The sequence below is a fragment of the Trichoplusia ni genome, chromosome 18 (genome assembly GCF_003590095.1).
Source record: "Trichoplusia ni isolate ovarian cell line Hi5 chromosome 18, tn1, whole genome shotgun sequence".
Classification (NCBI taxonomy): domain Eukaryota; kingdom Metazoa; phylum Arthropoda; class Insecta; order Lepidoptera; family Noctuidae; genus Trichoplusia; species Trichoplusia ni.
This window is the reverse complement of record NC_039495.1, coordinates 5,361,173-5,378,349: the sequence shown is the minus strand read 5'-3', so window position 1 is coordinate 5,378,349 and position 17,177 is coordinate 5,361,173. Positions and strand designations below refer to the sequence as shown.

General features: G+C 36.2%; 2 protein-coding genes across 2 annotated transcripts; one reads left to right on the top strand and one right to left on the bottom strand.

Moving 5' to 3' along the window:
* Nucleotides 1-3,968: 3,968 nt before the first annotated feature.
* Nucleotides 3,969-11,645, top strand: LOC113502802 (SH2B adapter protein 1). Its single transcript, XM_026884500.1, has 5 exons — nucleotides 3,969-4,852; nucleotides 5,771-6,002; nucleotides 6,441-6,634; nucleotides 6,973-7,161; nucleotides 10,280-11,645. Exons 1-5 carry the CDS (start codon nucleotides 4,163-4,165, stop codon nucleotides 10,397-10,399), a joined length of 1,425 nt encoding a protein of 474 aa, XP_026740301.1. The 5' UTR covers nucleotides 3,969-4,162; the 3' UTR covers nucleotides 10,400-11,645.
* A 2,653-nt stretch (nucleotides 11,646-14,298) lies between these two features.
* LOC113502804 (cell cycle checkpoint protein RAD1) lies at nucleotides 14,299-16,689 on the bottom strand. The gene is made up of 6 exons (XM_026884502.1): nucleotides 16,501-16,689; nucleotides 16,131-16,268; nucleotides 15,651-15,754; nucleotides 15,018-15,249; nucleotides 14,648-14,779; nucleotides 14,299-14,478 (listed from the first exon to the last, which is right to left on the bottom strand). The coding sequence occupies exons 1-6, from the start codon at nucleotides 16,591-16,593 to the stop codon at nucleotides 14,365-14,367; spliced, it is 813 nt and encodes a 270-aa protein (XP_026740303.1). The 5' UTR covers nucleotides 16,594-16,689; the 3' UTR covers nucleotides 14,299-14,364.
* Between the last annotated feature and the right edge of the window lie 488 nt (nucleotides 16,690-17,177).

Genomic DNA, 17,177 nt, shown 5'->3' with positions numbered 1-17,177 from the left:
AAAGACTACTTAATGCTATTAACATTTTTATTATTGAGTTATCGTGGAAATCTACGATTGTTGCTATTGTTTGTACTTTCATGTTACTTACAAGCTATTCGCAACATATCGGATGTCAAAATCTATTAGAATAAAATAAAATACCATTGTTCGAATTATAAAAATTAATATTTAAAAATACATTCATTTATTTCATAAAAAACACGCCATTGCAACAGTTAAACAACCAAACATACCAAAAACATCTTAAATAAAATAAAGTACGTGTATGCAGTATAAAAATGGTGGACGAGTTAGTAGCACTGGATTTATTTAAGTTTATATGCGCGGGCGACGACAGCGTTAACGACGCGTCTTCCTGCAAGCATTTGTCTGTCAGCAGGCACTCCTGCGCCGGATGCATCGCCAGAAAAACGGTGGGTACTCCGTGCCCTTTTGGAAAGTACGGACAGTTTTGTTAGGAATCTTAGGTGTAAATGGTACGATTTTATGACTAATAATAACTACTTAGTTTAAAAAATTGTGACTGAAAATCTTCCTACAGATAAGTAGGTACTTTTGTCCTGTAATTCCCAGATCAGTAACTCATTCAATTAACTACGACTGTAGGACTTCTCAGTGAACTGCTCAGACGGTAGTGATTACCACTTCCCAAAAATGGTAAAGCAACTCATCATCGGAAAACCAGAATGCCATGAATGCATCAAGGGTACACGAGACACCCTAGGCCACGTCATGGGCCTACGGGCAGCTTGTACCATATACATGTACCTACTTCATCTAACTTTCTAAGTAAGTAAGGAATTACTAACACTAAGTAATTCAGTCCTTGTGTTGCTGTTGTTTGTTGCACAACAGTTCAAGTCACATGCCCAAAGGCACCCAGACTCAGGACAATTATTAGTAAATCACACTCGGCTATCCGTGAAGTCACAAATAAATATACAAGCAAAACTGTCGATAAGCATCCTCATGTGATCAGTGATAGGTGCATTCAAACTTACACCTAAACACTGCCTTTATTAGTATAGTATGCCAACCACATCTAGACATTAAATTATATAGATTACTAGCTGTTGCCCGCGACTTCGTTCCCGTGGGTAGAAGATATAAGTTATGATTTATACCTGCCCTGTTTTTCATATTTTCCATCGTACCTATCTTCGCTCCTATTAGTCGCAACGTGATGGTTTATAGCCTAAAGCCTTCCTCGATGAATGGTCTATTCAACACAAAAAGAATTTTTCAATTTGGACCAGTAGTTCCTGAGATTAGCGCGTTCAAACAAACAAACTCTTCAGCTTTATATATTAGTAATATTAGTATAGAGTATAGATTAAAAAACTCAATCATGGAGACCCTATCGTAACAAAACTTTATCTGTAAACAAGGAACAGTAGCGTGTGTTTACTGGAAGAGTTCGTAACGCGGCGGTGCGTCGCACCTAATACCGCTTACAAAAATACTCCTCAAAAGAAAACACTTTCGAAAGAATCTTCTTGGAGTTTGACTATCGGAAATATTTGGAGTCAGGGAAAGAGAAGTGAAATATCATTTTTAAAATCAAGTTTTATGTAAAGAAACAGTTCGAACAGTTAATTAATGGATTATCTCCATTTTTCGATATCGGATTATCGATTTATGTTTATCCTCCAGAGCTTACTATTCTAGTTGACGATCTCTTATGGTAAGCACAGTAGGTATTATTCTCCCAGAATGCCAGGACCCTCCGCTTTGCTTCACTTTTGCACAGATGATGCTCCGCCACTTGTTCCTATTACCTACCCGCATCATGGAAGCTTGAGTCGAGATCGGTGCGGTTTTGGTCGGACTTGCTACAATTAAGTAGGCACCCTGAATACAGGAACCGTAGACTACGTAATACCTTACCTTTCTATACCTAAGGGTATTTTTTATTTACCTTACGAACGTATGTATGTAGTTACTTACCAAGTCTTTTGTAATTTGTTGCGCTAATTCAGTAAGTTACTTTAACGGAGTTCCTCCCTACAAAGCAAGATCTTAGAAGTTATTTATCAACTATGGTATCTATTTTGTTAAACTGTTTTTTCTCCTAGAAGAACATACATCATTAATTTGAGGTCCTGGCATTTACCTACAACTGCAATATTGGTGATTGTATAAACATGATTAACTTTTAGGTATTGTTTGCCAAACCAAACCCGTCGAATTTAGAGCTTCTGTTGTCGGTAAAACTTGTTCTAATCAAGTGTCTCCAAACAAGAAAATGCTTGTATTATTGTATCCTACCTGAATTAAAATGTACATGGTTTAAAAACATAAAGGTATGACGTGTAAATAAAATGTGCAAGATCCGTTTCAAGTTTTATTGAAACAAAAAAAAGTTATCGAAATAAATAATACATTCGAAATCATAACACATCACTCCGCTGCAGAACTGCATGATAAACTTCGCCGACACAATATCGATATTTTTGTATTTGTATTACACAAAAACGTAACAATTTGACCGATATTCAGTCCGTGGTCAAGGTGTTACTATTATTTTTATCATCGCAAAATATAGAGGGATGTCGTAAAACTATCGTCGCGGTTCAGGTGAACGGCCGCGCGCATGCGCCTCGTTCGCAAGATGGCTCCCATATATCCGTCATCGGAGTGCCTGATGCGCGCCAAAATAAGATTATTGGAAATTTGACAGAGACGAGCGCGCGCACTTTACGATCGACGCTAGACGGAGTTTATGTGAAAAGATCTGATAGCGATGACGCATGTAAGTGGTCCTTGGGTATTTCTGGACAGCCGAGTATTTTTATTAATTTCTGAGGGCACCTAACCCGTACCGAAGTACCAACCTCCTTGGTAAGACTTTGGTTGCACAAAATATTTTTTTGGACATAGGTATGTTTTTCGGACAACGGCAGTTCTGAGCACTAATGAGCTCATTTCATAGAATAATAGGTATCTATCTACCAAAAAGATAAAGACGACGAAAATTTTCACAGTTAGGAAGGTAAGTGATATAGACATCACAGAAAAATATTTTTTTCAAATGATGCCCGTCAAGAGCATGTAGTTTGAAGACGAAAACGTGTAATGCGAAGATTTGATCTGGGCTCCGATTCTGCCATTTTACTATGGCCGTTGAATGAATGGCAATTGGATTAAATCTTAAATTATTCCTATTCGTAATCATTACGCATAAAACCAATTAAGGATTCATCTTCCGCAAGGCTGTCTCCAGGCTGCCCGGGAAGAAATGATTTTTAATTCAAAGATATCTTTTAAGTAGACCCCAAACAAATTTTGACTCCCTTCTAAATTAGCTATAGAGTAAAGTCACGGAGAGCGATTCCTAAGGGGCTAGCCATGATTAGGCACATTTTTTACGTAAGTACCTAGTGAAAGTTAATCTTCCTATAATTGAAAATAAAGATTTCAAGTAAGTAGGGAGGTCGACAAACCTTCCGGCTCAGTTAAACTGAAAAATCGCATAATCGCATGCATTCTAACCACATAATGTCGTCAATTAATTTAAATATACTGTGCCCTCTATGTCAATAGTTTCAAAACTCAACAAAACAATTTTGATTAAATCTATCTAATAACTTCTTGCCTTAGTTTCACCATGCCTTTGATCCTTCTTTGATCAATGTTGGTTTGTGAAGTTTACGCCACGATTTATTCAAACCAAATTTGTACTTTAACGCCATCTACAGACTGCAGAATAAAATGCTCAACAATGCCATCTAGTGTATTTTGCGATTCTCTGCGATCAATATTTCTACCACTAGTACAACTACCGCCATCTAGTTATGATTGTAGTATTTTTTCCCTTTTAGCGGGAGTTGATTACATTTTATTTTATTTCAATAATATACTAAAAGTTATTAAATTAAATATTAAATAACACTGAGCTATTTATTTTACAAAATCAAAATAAAATCGGATTGCCCAATTTGTAATTAAGAACAGATCTATGTTTTTTTCATTTGGCAACAAAACTTGTTTTCGCGAGAAAACTTGTGATAGCATCGTGAATTTTATTTTGATTACAAAATTGGCATGAAACTCGATAGTAAGCCGTGTAATAGGAAATTACTATCGCTTATTATCTGTGTTTAGTTTTGTGTATGGATTATCCGCCTTCCAAGTGGAGCTGCTAAAGAAATTGCTTGCCATGGCGGGCCCGTCCGACGGCGATCCCGACGGATGGGTCGAGTTCTGCGAGCGTCAGGCTAAAGCCGCCGCTCAGGACTTCGCCAAGGCTTGCCTGCAGTACGTACAGACCGGTACCAACGACCCCACAGTCCGGCAACAGCCCACACACAAGGACCTGCTGAAGAAATTCGTTGAATGTTTCTCGGAACAATTCGAGTATGAAATCGGAAAACTAAAAGCGCTACACAAACTCCCCAACGGCACGCACACGGGTCATGACGAGAGCGACTACTCAGAAGACACAGACTCGCCGAAAACGCAGCACAAGCCGTTTTTCCGAAGGTTATCTTTTAAGGGTCTGAGACGCGGCAAGGGGTTATTCCACAAGCAACACTCGGACGAGGTGGAATTGTCATCACATCTGAACAAACACAACAAGACTAAATTAGCTAAGATAGTTGTAGAATGTAGGAAAGAAGGTTTGGTAAATAATTTAACTCCTGAGAGCTTGGAACAGCCCGGAGGCCCTCAGAAATGGGAGAAGTGCAGACTGGCTTTAGTGAAGACCGTGGGAGGGTACATGCTGGAGTTCTACTCTCCACCTAAAGCCCAGAAGCCCCGCAGTGGAGTATTCTGTTTCCTCATATCCGAGGCTCGGGAAACTACGGAGCTAGAGATGCCAGACCATGAAAATACTTTTGTATTGAAGGTAAAAACATACAATATTGTATTTAATTTGTTTTCTAAATTTTTTAATTAATTATGAGTGGAGCTAGCAACTTGTTGCTTTAGGCACATGGCCACATTCCTTAAAAACTCTAACTTTTAATTAATTTTTCAATACTTTATAGGAAAGGAGTCCAATTCTTACTAGAAACATTACATATTTTATTATATTTTGTTTAAACGGGATGTTAAAAATCAAACCGAATATAAAGTTCATTTCAGTGATTTCCTTTTATGATTATCAATAACAAAATCTTACCAACCGTAGGAAATTATGATACTACACCATATTTAATACATAATGAATGCATTACTTAATTTCCTGCAATGTAAGGAAAACCAGAACACTGAATAGTGCTAAAAAATTTGAATTTACCTTGTATTTGACCATTTGTGCTAAAACTACATGAAAATAGTGCTCCTGTGTATACACAAAATTTGGTCAGCTGATGAGGACTTTGTAAGGCAAGCCAAAATTTCCAGTGTATAAACATATAATATATGTTAATGGACATATGTATGACTACTCTGAATATCATGAGTTTATATGACAATTGTACTTACTATTGATACAATTATTCAGTAAACTGCTTTCTTAGTAAAGTATTATTAAACCTATTTTGTGCCCGAATGCAAAGTCCCCAGGCAAAAGTCTTCCCTATTTTACTCTAGACTGTTTATCTTGAGTCACATCCAGCTAATACCTCAAAAGAGATATTGTTGTGCCACCATATCTTCAGCTTGCTACATTAGCTGTACAGGCCTTCAAAGTTGTTATTTTGCCCTCCTATTGAATTTCTTGTGGCTTTTATCTACCTCATTTACCCCATTACCCTTGGTTGACCAAAGAGAATACCCCAGACATTTTATCTGTTATTAAATAAATGAATTAACATTATAGGCTGACAACAACATGGAATACGTAATAGAAGCAGCTGACGTGGATGACATGAAGTCCTGGTTAGCGACCATCAAGTACTGCATGCGGTCTCCGCCCACGACGCAGCCGCCGCCCGACGCGCTGCCGGGGCTGCCCGAGCCGGCGCCGCCCGACCTGCCGCCGCGGCGAGACCTACCAACCAGCTCTAGTAATGTCGACCTAGCTACTGATACACCGGAGGAAGCTGAATTAGGTGAATATTACGTACATACTTAATCAATGCTGTTAAGACGTTAGTGAAACCTCGCAGCAAGCCGAGGAGGAGATAGCGTGACGAGCACGATTCCTTTTCGTAGATCTGGCTACTCTTAGCCATAGACTGAGATAATTGGAAGGAGGGAGGAAGGCCTTTGCTCTGCAATGGGATACAAATGGCTTATAAATATATAAAATACAGTCTAAAGAGCCAGTCAAAGCCAGCAAAGCATATACAAAAAACAGATGCAGATAATGTTATCAAAGTCTGCAACATTCAGTTAGACTAGTCTAGACTCGCCTTTATCAAGTACACCTTTCTACTATTCCTGTTCATCCAATCATTAGTTTCTTAGCGTATTTATAATTCGAATGTAATTTATGCCCAGTATTATGTAGCTGTCCAAAAGTTTTTCTAACATCAATCGTCCCTTAGGTTCAATAGCAGAAGAAGCCTGCGAGTCATCGTCGCGGGTCTCGCTGGCGGAGTGGCCGTGGTTCCACGGGACGCTGGCGCGCTCGGCGGCGGCGGCCTGCGTGCTGGCGGGCGGCGCCGCGGGACACGGCTGCTATCTCGTGCGACAGAGCGAGACCAGGCGCGGGGAATATGTGCTCACATTTAACTTTCAAGTAAGGATCATTTTAGTTTGAGCTGTTGGATGTTTTATTTCTGTTGATATGCTGAAATTGAATTTACTTTAAGTTGAGATTGTCAATTTGAAACAGCAATAAGGTAGTCTAGTAGCTGAGAAACAATATTTCTTGAAAAAAAAATAGCCAATACATAGATCAAACTCATTTATTTTCAACTTGGTACTTAAGGTCAATAAACTACTTTTGCTGTCATTGCTTGGATGAGCAGATAATAACTCCTCTCAGGCTAACTTTTTAATAACAACTACAAAAAAACTATAACAAAAAGCAAAAAAGGTTTATATGTGACTAAAATCCCACTTTCCCCTGTCCAGGGCCGCGCCAAGCACCTCCGCATGACCCTGAGCGAGTCGGGGCAGTGCCGCGTGCAACACCTCTGGTTCCCGAACGTGCACGACATGCTGGAGCACTTCCGCGCCAACCCCATCCCGCTGGAGTCCGGCGGCGCCGCCGACGTCACGCTCACCGAGTACGTCGTCTGCCAGGACCAGAACAGACAACAAGTGAGCCTCGCACAAATGGTCTCTTAATATTATGATTCTCGATTGTTTGGGACTGATCAATGAAGGTCGTAATGGTTTAATCTGTGATTTGTAGCACGTGAGTCAAAATTCTTGATCAACTAATCTGACTACCTCTTTTTCTCCTAAGAAAACACACATTACTCAAAAATATTTTAACGAAATAATGGATTTCTTACGTAATGTTGCGATTTTCAGACTAAGCATCCACTGCTTTCTATAGCCCTTTGAAAATTGAGAATGTTACGGAAAAGTCTAATAGCCCTTTTAGATTTCGCTTACTGTTTTCTATCAACTTTTTTCATTCAGATATAATTTTAAAACTGTTGATTATTTTATCTGATTCTAAATTCGCTATATATATATATATATATATATATATATAGTTTCAAAATATAATACGAACTCCAATCACCCTATAAAATAATTTAAAACCGGTGACGAATTCTTACGTGTAACAAACACCGATCTTAGAATGTCAAACCTCTGAATACCGAGAGGAAAATTATTGACAAACAATCGAGAATCATCGCAATACCTGTTCATCTTCAATTAAGTATCGAAGATAATCACAAACAAGCATACAATGACATGCGCAAACGCATATAACTTCAAATTCTTACAAATGAGGCATAGTGTCCCACCGAACGCCTTTCTCTACGAGCTTTAAATAATACAAAGAACAATAAGGTTCGTAATAAAGCCAATTTTATAATGTAATTATTCTTGGCAATATACTTATTTGACTTTGTCGAATACTTAATAAATACTTATTCATGCAAATACATTTAGTATGCATTGAATTGTTTTAAAAGCTTTTTTACTTACAACTGAGATTAGACGCAACTGAATCTCAGTTTCAAAAAGTCAGATCATTATTGCAGTGTTGCAACTGCAAAAATATATTGAAAAGGCTTGCCAATGAAAAAAGTCGATCTGGTCGTTGGATTATTTAATTTAAGTAACTATTGAGGCTTATCGCGCCATCCCCTTACTGCTTCCCTCTCGGTAAGCTTTTGTATCATAATTACCTAAAACCTAGGTATATCTCACATGCTATTTACGAAGCATGGAATTATATTTATGCATAAATATTGTGTTATAGTGTTTCGCCTTTAAGTAGCGTTTATATTTTGTTGCTATTGATGTTGTTAGTATGTAGCTTGTAGTTTTATTTGCTCAGCATTGTTTGTTCTCATGCTCATTTACGGCCCACGACATATAAATTGGATGGGCCGACCATTAATGTTCTATTTATGTCGCAATGTTGTCTAAATTTAGACGTGGAGGAAGTAGTCTCGATTGATGTGCCAATTTTCTACAAGAAATAAAAAGGTAACTAATTAAATAATACTTTAAAAGTTAGATGTAAGTCTTACGTTAAACAGATGTCCCAATTAAACGTGGGCCAGTAAGTGACTCACATGTACGCATAGAGCACGATATTCAATAGTGATCTATTCAATACGCAACAATCAGTTCGCCGATCTTTGCCAATTAGTATGGTGACCATGCTTTAATTTAAGATGGCTACGTCTCACAGCTTTAACGAGTAACTCTATGTAATATATTAAACCATAAGAGAAGGTTTATTATACATTATTTACGAACAATATAATTATTTAGTATAACATGTAGCAACACTGATTCCTGTTCGTGCATTTTATTTATTGTTGACAATAAATGTAAATTTATTTATTGGTCACGTTTAATATTATTATAGGTGTATACTTAAGTGCCTATACATGAAGATAGGCGAAAAGGAATCATAAGTTTCTATTGAATAATCGCATTTAAAATTAGTTCGTAATGTATAGTATAAAGTTCGTGTGCATTTTCATATGACTTTGTTATGAGCTAACACATGCCAGTTGTAGGTAACTAATGGTAGTAAGTCCTGAACTAGTCGGGGCCAAAAAGGAATAGTTTGGTTCTAGTAAAGGAACAATATTTTTTTATTCTCTTAAGTTACTTTAAATCCAGTTTAATGGATTAATATTAAAGATAGGTCATTAAGATACTCGATCAAATATAGTGTTTTAAATGTGTTGAATTTCGTATGAATCGTGTTTTGACGAAAGCCGATCATATTTAGCTACTGTTGAATTTCTATGCATAAAAATAGACAGCAATGGTCTAACTATTCCGAAAAAATATTGTAAACTCCTTAATGAATTTGTTATCAGCTGATGGCATTTTATTTATGTAAGGCCAGAGATGTAATATCAGAATTGACTAGGTTTTTTAGAATGATTGAATGATTTGAATTGCTCAGGATCGGTATTGCAAAGTCGATTACGGTTTGTTAAACACATTCTAACATGAATCAGTTAAAATAGAAATGTAATTAATTATCATATGTTCCTAATATTATAAAGAAATATTACATAATATGTGTAGTTCGTTCAGGAAAACTGAGCTTCCTATTTCCCCAACATTTTCCACACTAATACGTTTGTTCCAATTGTTCATTAGTAATATGAGATTATAAAAAAGAACAAATAGCTAGGGCCCGATTATTCCTTAATTTGTTGTAGAATATATTTATCATCACAACTCAAGTTTGATAAAATGGACTGTTAATATAATGTACTAACAATTGAAATTAGAATATATTTTGTTTATAATTTGTACAAAGTCATGTTCTTCCGAGCTTTAATTTTAATTTCTTGGTTGTAAATTTTTATTATTAAACTTTATTCTATGGAATGGCTTTGTTTTTTATTTGCTGTGTTTTTTCTTCGTTTTTTTTTGTCTGTGTGTTGTGTTGCAAGCATTCTCATTATTGGTAAGTTTTTATTACATTATTTATGCTTTTATATGGCTTGTATCTGTTAACCATGTAGCTGTTGATGTTAAATTATAATTACAAGCATAGTAAACGTGTAGTGCTTATAAACTAATCTTTCGCTGAGACTTTAATTATGCATTGGTTTAAAAATATAATATAGGTTTCCACACATAAAAATATTAGCAATCTTATAGTAAAATGAAAAACTTCCAAATAAAGAATCAATAGATTTCAATAAAAACTTCAAGACAGTTTTCAAATAAAATGGCATATTATTATCTCAAAACTGATTGGTTCGTGTTTGTACAGTTGGATGTGACCCACGGCAGCGACGTCCGCATGCGTCGCGCCGAGCTCGAGGCCCTGCTGGTGGCCAGCGGCGCGCATCACGACATCCGCGCCGTCGACAACCAATACACGTTCGTGTAACGATCGACCTGCTGTGGAGCGACCGACACGACCGGTACGACAGCCTCGACCGACGCGGCAGGTACGACAACCCCGACCGACGCGACAGGTCCGGCTTGTCCGACCGGCCCGACTAGTACGAGCGCCGTACTACGAGCGATAGACAGGGCATTCTGCTGTAGGAAAAACATCGGTACTGTACCTATTACATTCTTATAGATTTAATTAATATTTGTATCTAAGTGTCAGACACAATGATCAATTCAAGGTACAGTATAGATTGAAACGGTTTGGTGTAAGCGTGAGTTGTTGTGTGTATTTATCTAACACATTTGTACCTAAGTAAGGTCATCGTGAGCACAAAGTGAATGGTAGTTAGGTTGGTAGTAAGTTGTGGAGTGTATTCTAAAGATTGCAGTGGACTTGTGTGTAGTTGGAAATGAACTCTGATTGGACAATTTACTGGTGTAGCGTGATAAAGTGCAGTTACTATTGGTGATTTAGTGATTTTCGAAATGTGTGACTTACAGATAGGTTTCAGACAAAACATCCACTCCGTTTCTTACTACTGAGTTTGATTGTTTTGAATGCTAATGAGGTTACTCCACAGTATATCTAGAAAATCATATTAAAAATAATTATTCATTATGTACATTCAAGTACATGAAATAGACAATTAGAAACAGACTGCAAGTATAATTTGTGTAACATAACTTTGCAGTCTAACAAAACGGTAGTACATTTTTTGCTTATAAGGCTATTGATCAAATATTCCAGGCTCTATGTCATAAGTGGCCCAAGAGGTTGTCCATCACCTTTTTAGTAACACTTGCAGGTGTGAGAGCGAGACAACACTATATGCTGTGTAGAGCGCTGTCTCATTCGACACCTGCATTAGTCGGGAGGTGATAGTATGTTGATCATTACACATACAGGCCTGAGTTACGCAATTATTTATCTGTGCAATAGGTTTAGTATATTTATTCTAGAGTTAATTTAGATGTCTTAACGAGGCTTAGCCAAATATATGTTACGTATTCAATGTGTACTTAATGTATTAGATAGTAAGAACCAATCTATTATACTTCACTGCCAATTGCCCCTTGTTTAGTCAATTTAACCAAATATTCAGGGATTCATGTAGAATTTTGTTTTAGCAGTATAGGATATCTTGCAAGTTGACAATGCAGTTTATATAAAAGTACACTTTAGAAAATAAATATTGTGGATGTTCATTTGTCCTATTGGATAATTCATGATTGACATTACACAAGTTGTACGATATTTTCTCTTCTTTTTATGAAAGGTATCCCATCGAATGTTTTAATTCAAAGTGTAAAAAAATAGTTGAATTTGATTTTCCTTAGTTAATGGTTAGTTTTAGTATTTTCTGTTACATATTAGTGCTTATCGCTATCGCTAATTGCGTTCACGGTGGTAAACTACCACGGTGAACGCAAATGGGGTGAAGGTTGAATCAGAAACATTTGATCATATTCCTATGTTCAATAGTGGATCGCGATAGGCCGATTATATTATGAGTACGAATATTAATGTATTGAAATTTGTATTTACAAGTCCGTACCAGAATTACTCAGATACAGAGCAATAAATCATATTTCGTCGATTATCAATATGTCGTTGGCAGTGGCGAAGGGTGAATTTTCTTAGAAGGGAAGCCGGACCAAAAAAAAACCTTACCTTGCTTGTGATGCGTGAATTCTAGTTATTATGGCTTGTATCTTATATCTTGTAGGTACGATGAATTTTCTTTAGCATTCTTATTATGAACTACATGCGTATTAGCAAAAAATGTTTTTATCCTATGATTTCCGAAATCATGCAATGATAAACAACTACGGATATGTTTTTCGGTCTGAACATGTTTTTAGATGAATTTGTAAGATTATTAATATCATTAAATCCCGTGTGGCTCCATAAGCTGTTAGAATCTGAGCATAACAAGCAAGGAAAACAAAACATTTTATTTAATTTACAATTACCCGTGAGCCAAGGATACTAGTTGTAAAAAGAACTATTAAAATGTTTGAAAAACCCATCGCGTCGTTTATAATAAAATAATCATGTCAGGGCGAGCACGGCCTAAATGAATTACGTGCTTTTTATTTTCAAAACTCAACTTTGAAAAGGATGTTTCCTCAGTCAACAAATAATCTGTCAGGCAGCATTCTACGTTCACTAATGCCGCCATGATATCGAAGTTACTCTATTATAACATATTACTACTTAAATAACAACTGCTTCTATTAAAACTACAAACTAAAACAACTTACCTAAATACCTGCGTGAAATAGACGACTACCAAACAATATAACTAAACTGCACCACACTGCAATAACACGACATAAAACTATTTCTCTCTTCACTCTAGTTTACACTAATTTACTCAAATAAATAAATTTCAACAATAGTACATGACCAATTCTAAATTATTATACTAATATCGAATGAAATGCAAATGGTCTGGTGAAAAAAATATAAAGTTTGACAGATAAATGACCGCGAACCAAAAGTGAAAAGAAACTATCATTCTATCCCGTTCCGGCGGACAACGAAGTTCGGTATCATTCTATCTCGTTCTGGCGTATCTCTCCGTCCCTATAACTCGAAAAATTGCGGCTTCCCTAGCTCCTAAGATTGGCACGCTTTGTGACGTCAAGGTCACGATCGGTGCAATAGAAACTTTGTACTGGATTCCTGTTTCGCCTTACGAGTTACCTTAGTCCTTACTAACGACGACCAAATGTGCGTGAGCGGGATTTATTGCGCGGTGTATAGTGGTAGGCGATTTTTTTTTATAGTTATTTTTAAAAGCAATTTTATTGTTATATCAGTACTATAACTTCGTAAATTATTAATTTGTTTCAATGATAATGAAAAATAATAGACACTAGTATTTTCTATATTTCGAAAGGGAAGCCGGTAGGAATCGAGTTGTATGGAGCCTTCGCCACTGGTCGTTGGTGATCAGAGTTCAAAAAATCCGCCGTTGGATAAGACTTTTACACCATCTGCATAACTAAACTCTGTCAAAAATCGTAGTTCAAATATTACCAATTATATGAACAGCATCACCTAGACAATTTTGTATGAACATAGGCATAAAGGTGTTAATCGAAGTGCAATTTGTGTAATAAGACATGCGGGACTTGGAAACAGATCGTCATGATATCATAATCAATTAAATTGTTTGATTCTTCAGGAAGGGCAGTTGTGAACATTGACAACATGAACATCTTTTACTCGAGTCTGTGATCCCCCTGTATTTGCCAATAGATGTCGCCGTAATTTTCTTTTTGCAAGCCGTCTTTCAATGCGACTTGGAACCAGTCTGTTGCAATCTGTGGGGATTATAGTCAAATGTGGCTTTATGTTGTAAGTAACTGCTGTAACATCAGTGTAATAAAATATGTTAAAGTTGTAAAAATCATATTAGTAGTAGTAACAGCTAGACTTTTCTGCTTTTCGCCTTTGCTCCTCCTAAGGTGGGATAAAGACATACAAACTTCTTGTCTTAGTTTTGAGATTCTAACATGAATAAACATTATATACTTATGTTCACAACCGTTCACTGACTGAATCGAAACAGATGTTAGCATAAACTAGGATATAATTATTAAATGTAAAATTAAATGTTGTTGGAATTGATAACGATCATAATAAAATATAAAGTCATTAACAAAAATATACAATGTAAATGTTTGTTGTTATTTAGGAAACATGTCGGAAATGAAATTTATCTTCAAATAACAATGTAACTTAGTTTTAAGTAGGCTTAATTTGTATATGCAAAGCCGGGTCTATTGACAATCATATTGTATTCACAGTTCAACCAATGTTAATATAACAAACATTCCTTAAGTTGTATGTAATTTTGGAGAACGAAATATAGTCATATATTTTGCAAATTCACTTTTATTTATACAAGAATCTTAGTAACAATAAGTCTTAATTCTAAGTTCGTGTTAGTCGTCGAGTAAGGGGACTATGTAGAACTCTGAAAACATCTGCCTTTGGTCTTCCTTCTCTAGCTTAAGCTGAAGTAATAGAAGTCCATTTGAACTGCATCTCAGTACTACCTGGAATAATTCAGGATTCCTTTTGAGAAAACTCATATTTATTTAAATTAGTTTAAGTATCTCTAGGCAGTACAAAGTATTTTTATTTCATTGTTAATTTATATCCAACTATGACTAGTCATGTGTGCCAGACAGATTAGGTTAAAACAATAATAATTTATTAACTTACCTTAGTGGAAATTCCAAGAGCCTTCATAATAAGTCGTATATGATGCAGCTGGTACCTCAGTGTGACTGGCGACTCACAACTGAAGCTCTGAACCATGTCTGATGATTTAGGCATGTCGATACAAGAACGATCCTGAAAGAATGCAGTAAAGTTATACTAAAGTATGAACTACATGAAGTAATTCCATGGTGAGGCAAAAGCTAGAACTTGATGAAGAGTCAAGAATTAAAAAAAAAGTTAATGCTTGCCTAATCATTACTTCGTCGTCACACTTTTGGCAGATTAGATGAGGTCATAAGATGAGTATCATTTGCCGCATTAAAGAAAAAAAAATACTGCCTCTAGAAATATTGCATTGTTTTTTTGTTACCTGCATTCCATAAGTAACAATGCTGACATTTGGATGTTCAGGCGATAGGTTTATTTCTATGATGTCACAGGACCGCTCCAGGTCAGCCAGCAGGCCTAGGAACGCTGGAGCCTTTAACACGAGCTTTGCGACCTCCGCGGCGTCCTCATCACGGAGCTCCAACACAGAGTCTGCTGTTTGTGTTGATATCTCACAGTCGGTCATCACATTATGCATTGATTGTGGCTGTAAACTGAAACAGGTAAAGAATAAAGGTAAAGGGTTTTGTATTGCATTAATTGAGTGTTTATAATATGCAGTACTTAAATATACATAATCAGTAAGATGTCTAGGGGACATAGTTGCCGGATCAGAGATTGTGATTAATTATTGGTACTAGGTGAAAATACCAGCAGCAGCCTGCAGGGATTTTTTATGAAGTATCCTACTTCTGATCAAAGCTTCTCCATTTCTCTTTCAAGGTATTGGAAGTCTTAATACAATTTTATGATCATGTTGTTGCTGCCCTGAACCATGTACAAAAGCCAAATTGTATGCAAAAGAGGGCTTTTAAGAGAGACATTTTACAACCCCTGCATTAAAATGTAACTGCGTTTTAAGAAATGATACTATATGAACAAGATGGCAACATACACTAAAAGTAATGGTGAACCTTCACCTCTGTAGTACATCTTCAGGCTAGACTCCTCTCCTGAACCAAATATGTTCAGGCATTCCGCTAACACTGCTATACTAATCTGAATAAGAAAGAAAACAATCACTACTATGACTAGATAAACTTCTGGGTATTTAACATGTATAAACTTCTGGCTTAATCATTGTTCCATTTTATTGGTATCAGTTGTCTAGTACATACACATAATACAAGCTTTGCTTCGTTTGTGACTAAAAGGTACAGTGTGAATGTTGTAGTATATTTATATTTAGATATTATAATATACATAGTTTAGAATTTACACTCAATAAGTCCACTTAAAAATACAGACAGAAAAAGGGTTTTAGATTACTTCTTTATAATAGAGAAAAATATTTCCATTTAGGTAATTGTTTGTTACATAAAATCAGTACATTATGTCCTGAATCAAATATTTAAGGTAACCAACATATAAATACCTTAAACATAACATCAACATCATCTCTGACATGGTACTCTGTGAAGTTGTCGGAGGGTACATAGGCAGAAGCTTGCACACATTTGCCTTCCTCAACAGTAAGCTTCAGACCTTCTGGTAGGGCACAGAAGATTGCTGTCTGAAATGAGGTAGAAGACATGTGTTATTTCAATGAAGATATTTTTTCCTCTCAAAACAATATTGAGTTGTTTGTTACTTTATTCATATGGCCTGCCTGATAATTTTAGCAAATTCTGCTATCCAATTCTGTAAATAGTGAGATGATATTAATAAAATACTTATTTTGGAGCTTTAACTAATTTACCAATCAAAATATACATGCATAGTTATCCTTAAATTAGTATTGTTACCTCTTGAAACTGTATAGCTTTTAATAAACTGCATAGTGTCTTTCCAGAGTCCATAGACGCTGTAAAATAGTACTGTGATGTTCCTTCATCCATTATTATCCTCAATATTGTACATAGAACGTAATAACATCAAATACTGGTCTTGAGTAACTTCGTGTTCCGTTGTCTTGCCAAGAATCAATGCAATTCTCGCTGCTAATACATGCTTGCACAGTATCTGAGCTTTACGTTCTATTACTTGGTGTTTGAAGGAACGGCAAGGGCAATAGTTAATCCGCGGGAAAACACGGTAACATCTGTCATTATCACCCTTGATTTCAATCAGAATTCTTGATTTGTCTGCAGTCGTGTACGCGACGAAAGTTGTGTACTTTTCCAGTATATCTAAAGATCGCTCTAACACGGCTCCGAACACAGAATGTAGAGAGAGAAGATCCTCATCTGTAACTATACATAAACCTTAGGGTTATCAATGATTGGAAAACTTGTTATTATTTACTTTTGAAAACATAACCAAAAATACAACTGACGTTGTTTATCAGCAGCCACTTTTAAACGCTTTTCTATATCATTTAAAACACATTCAGCAGCAGTCTGAATTCTTAAAGATGATGCAGAGTTCATTTCTTCAATAAAGAATTGAATAACATTTTTCTATATTTTCTCAAAGACAAAGA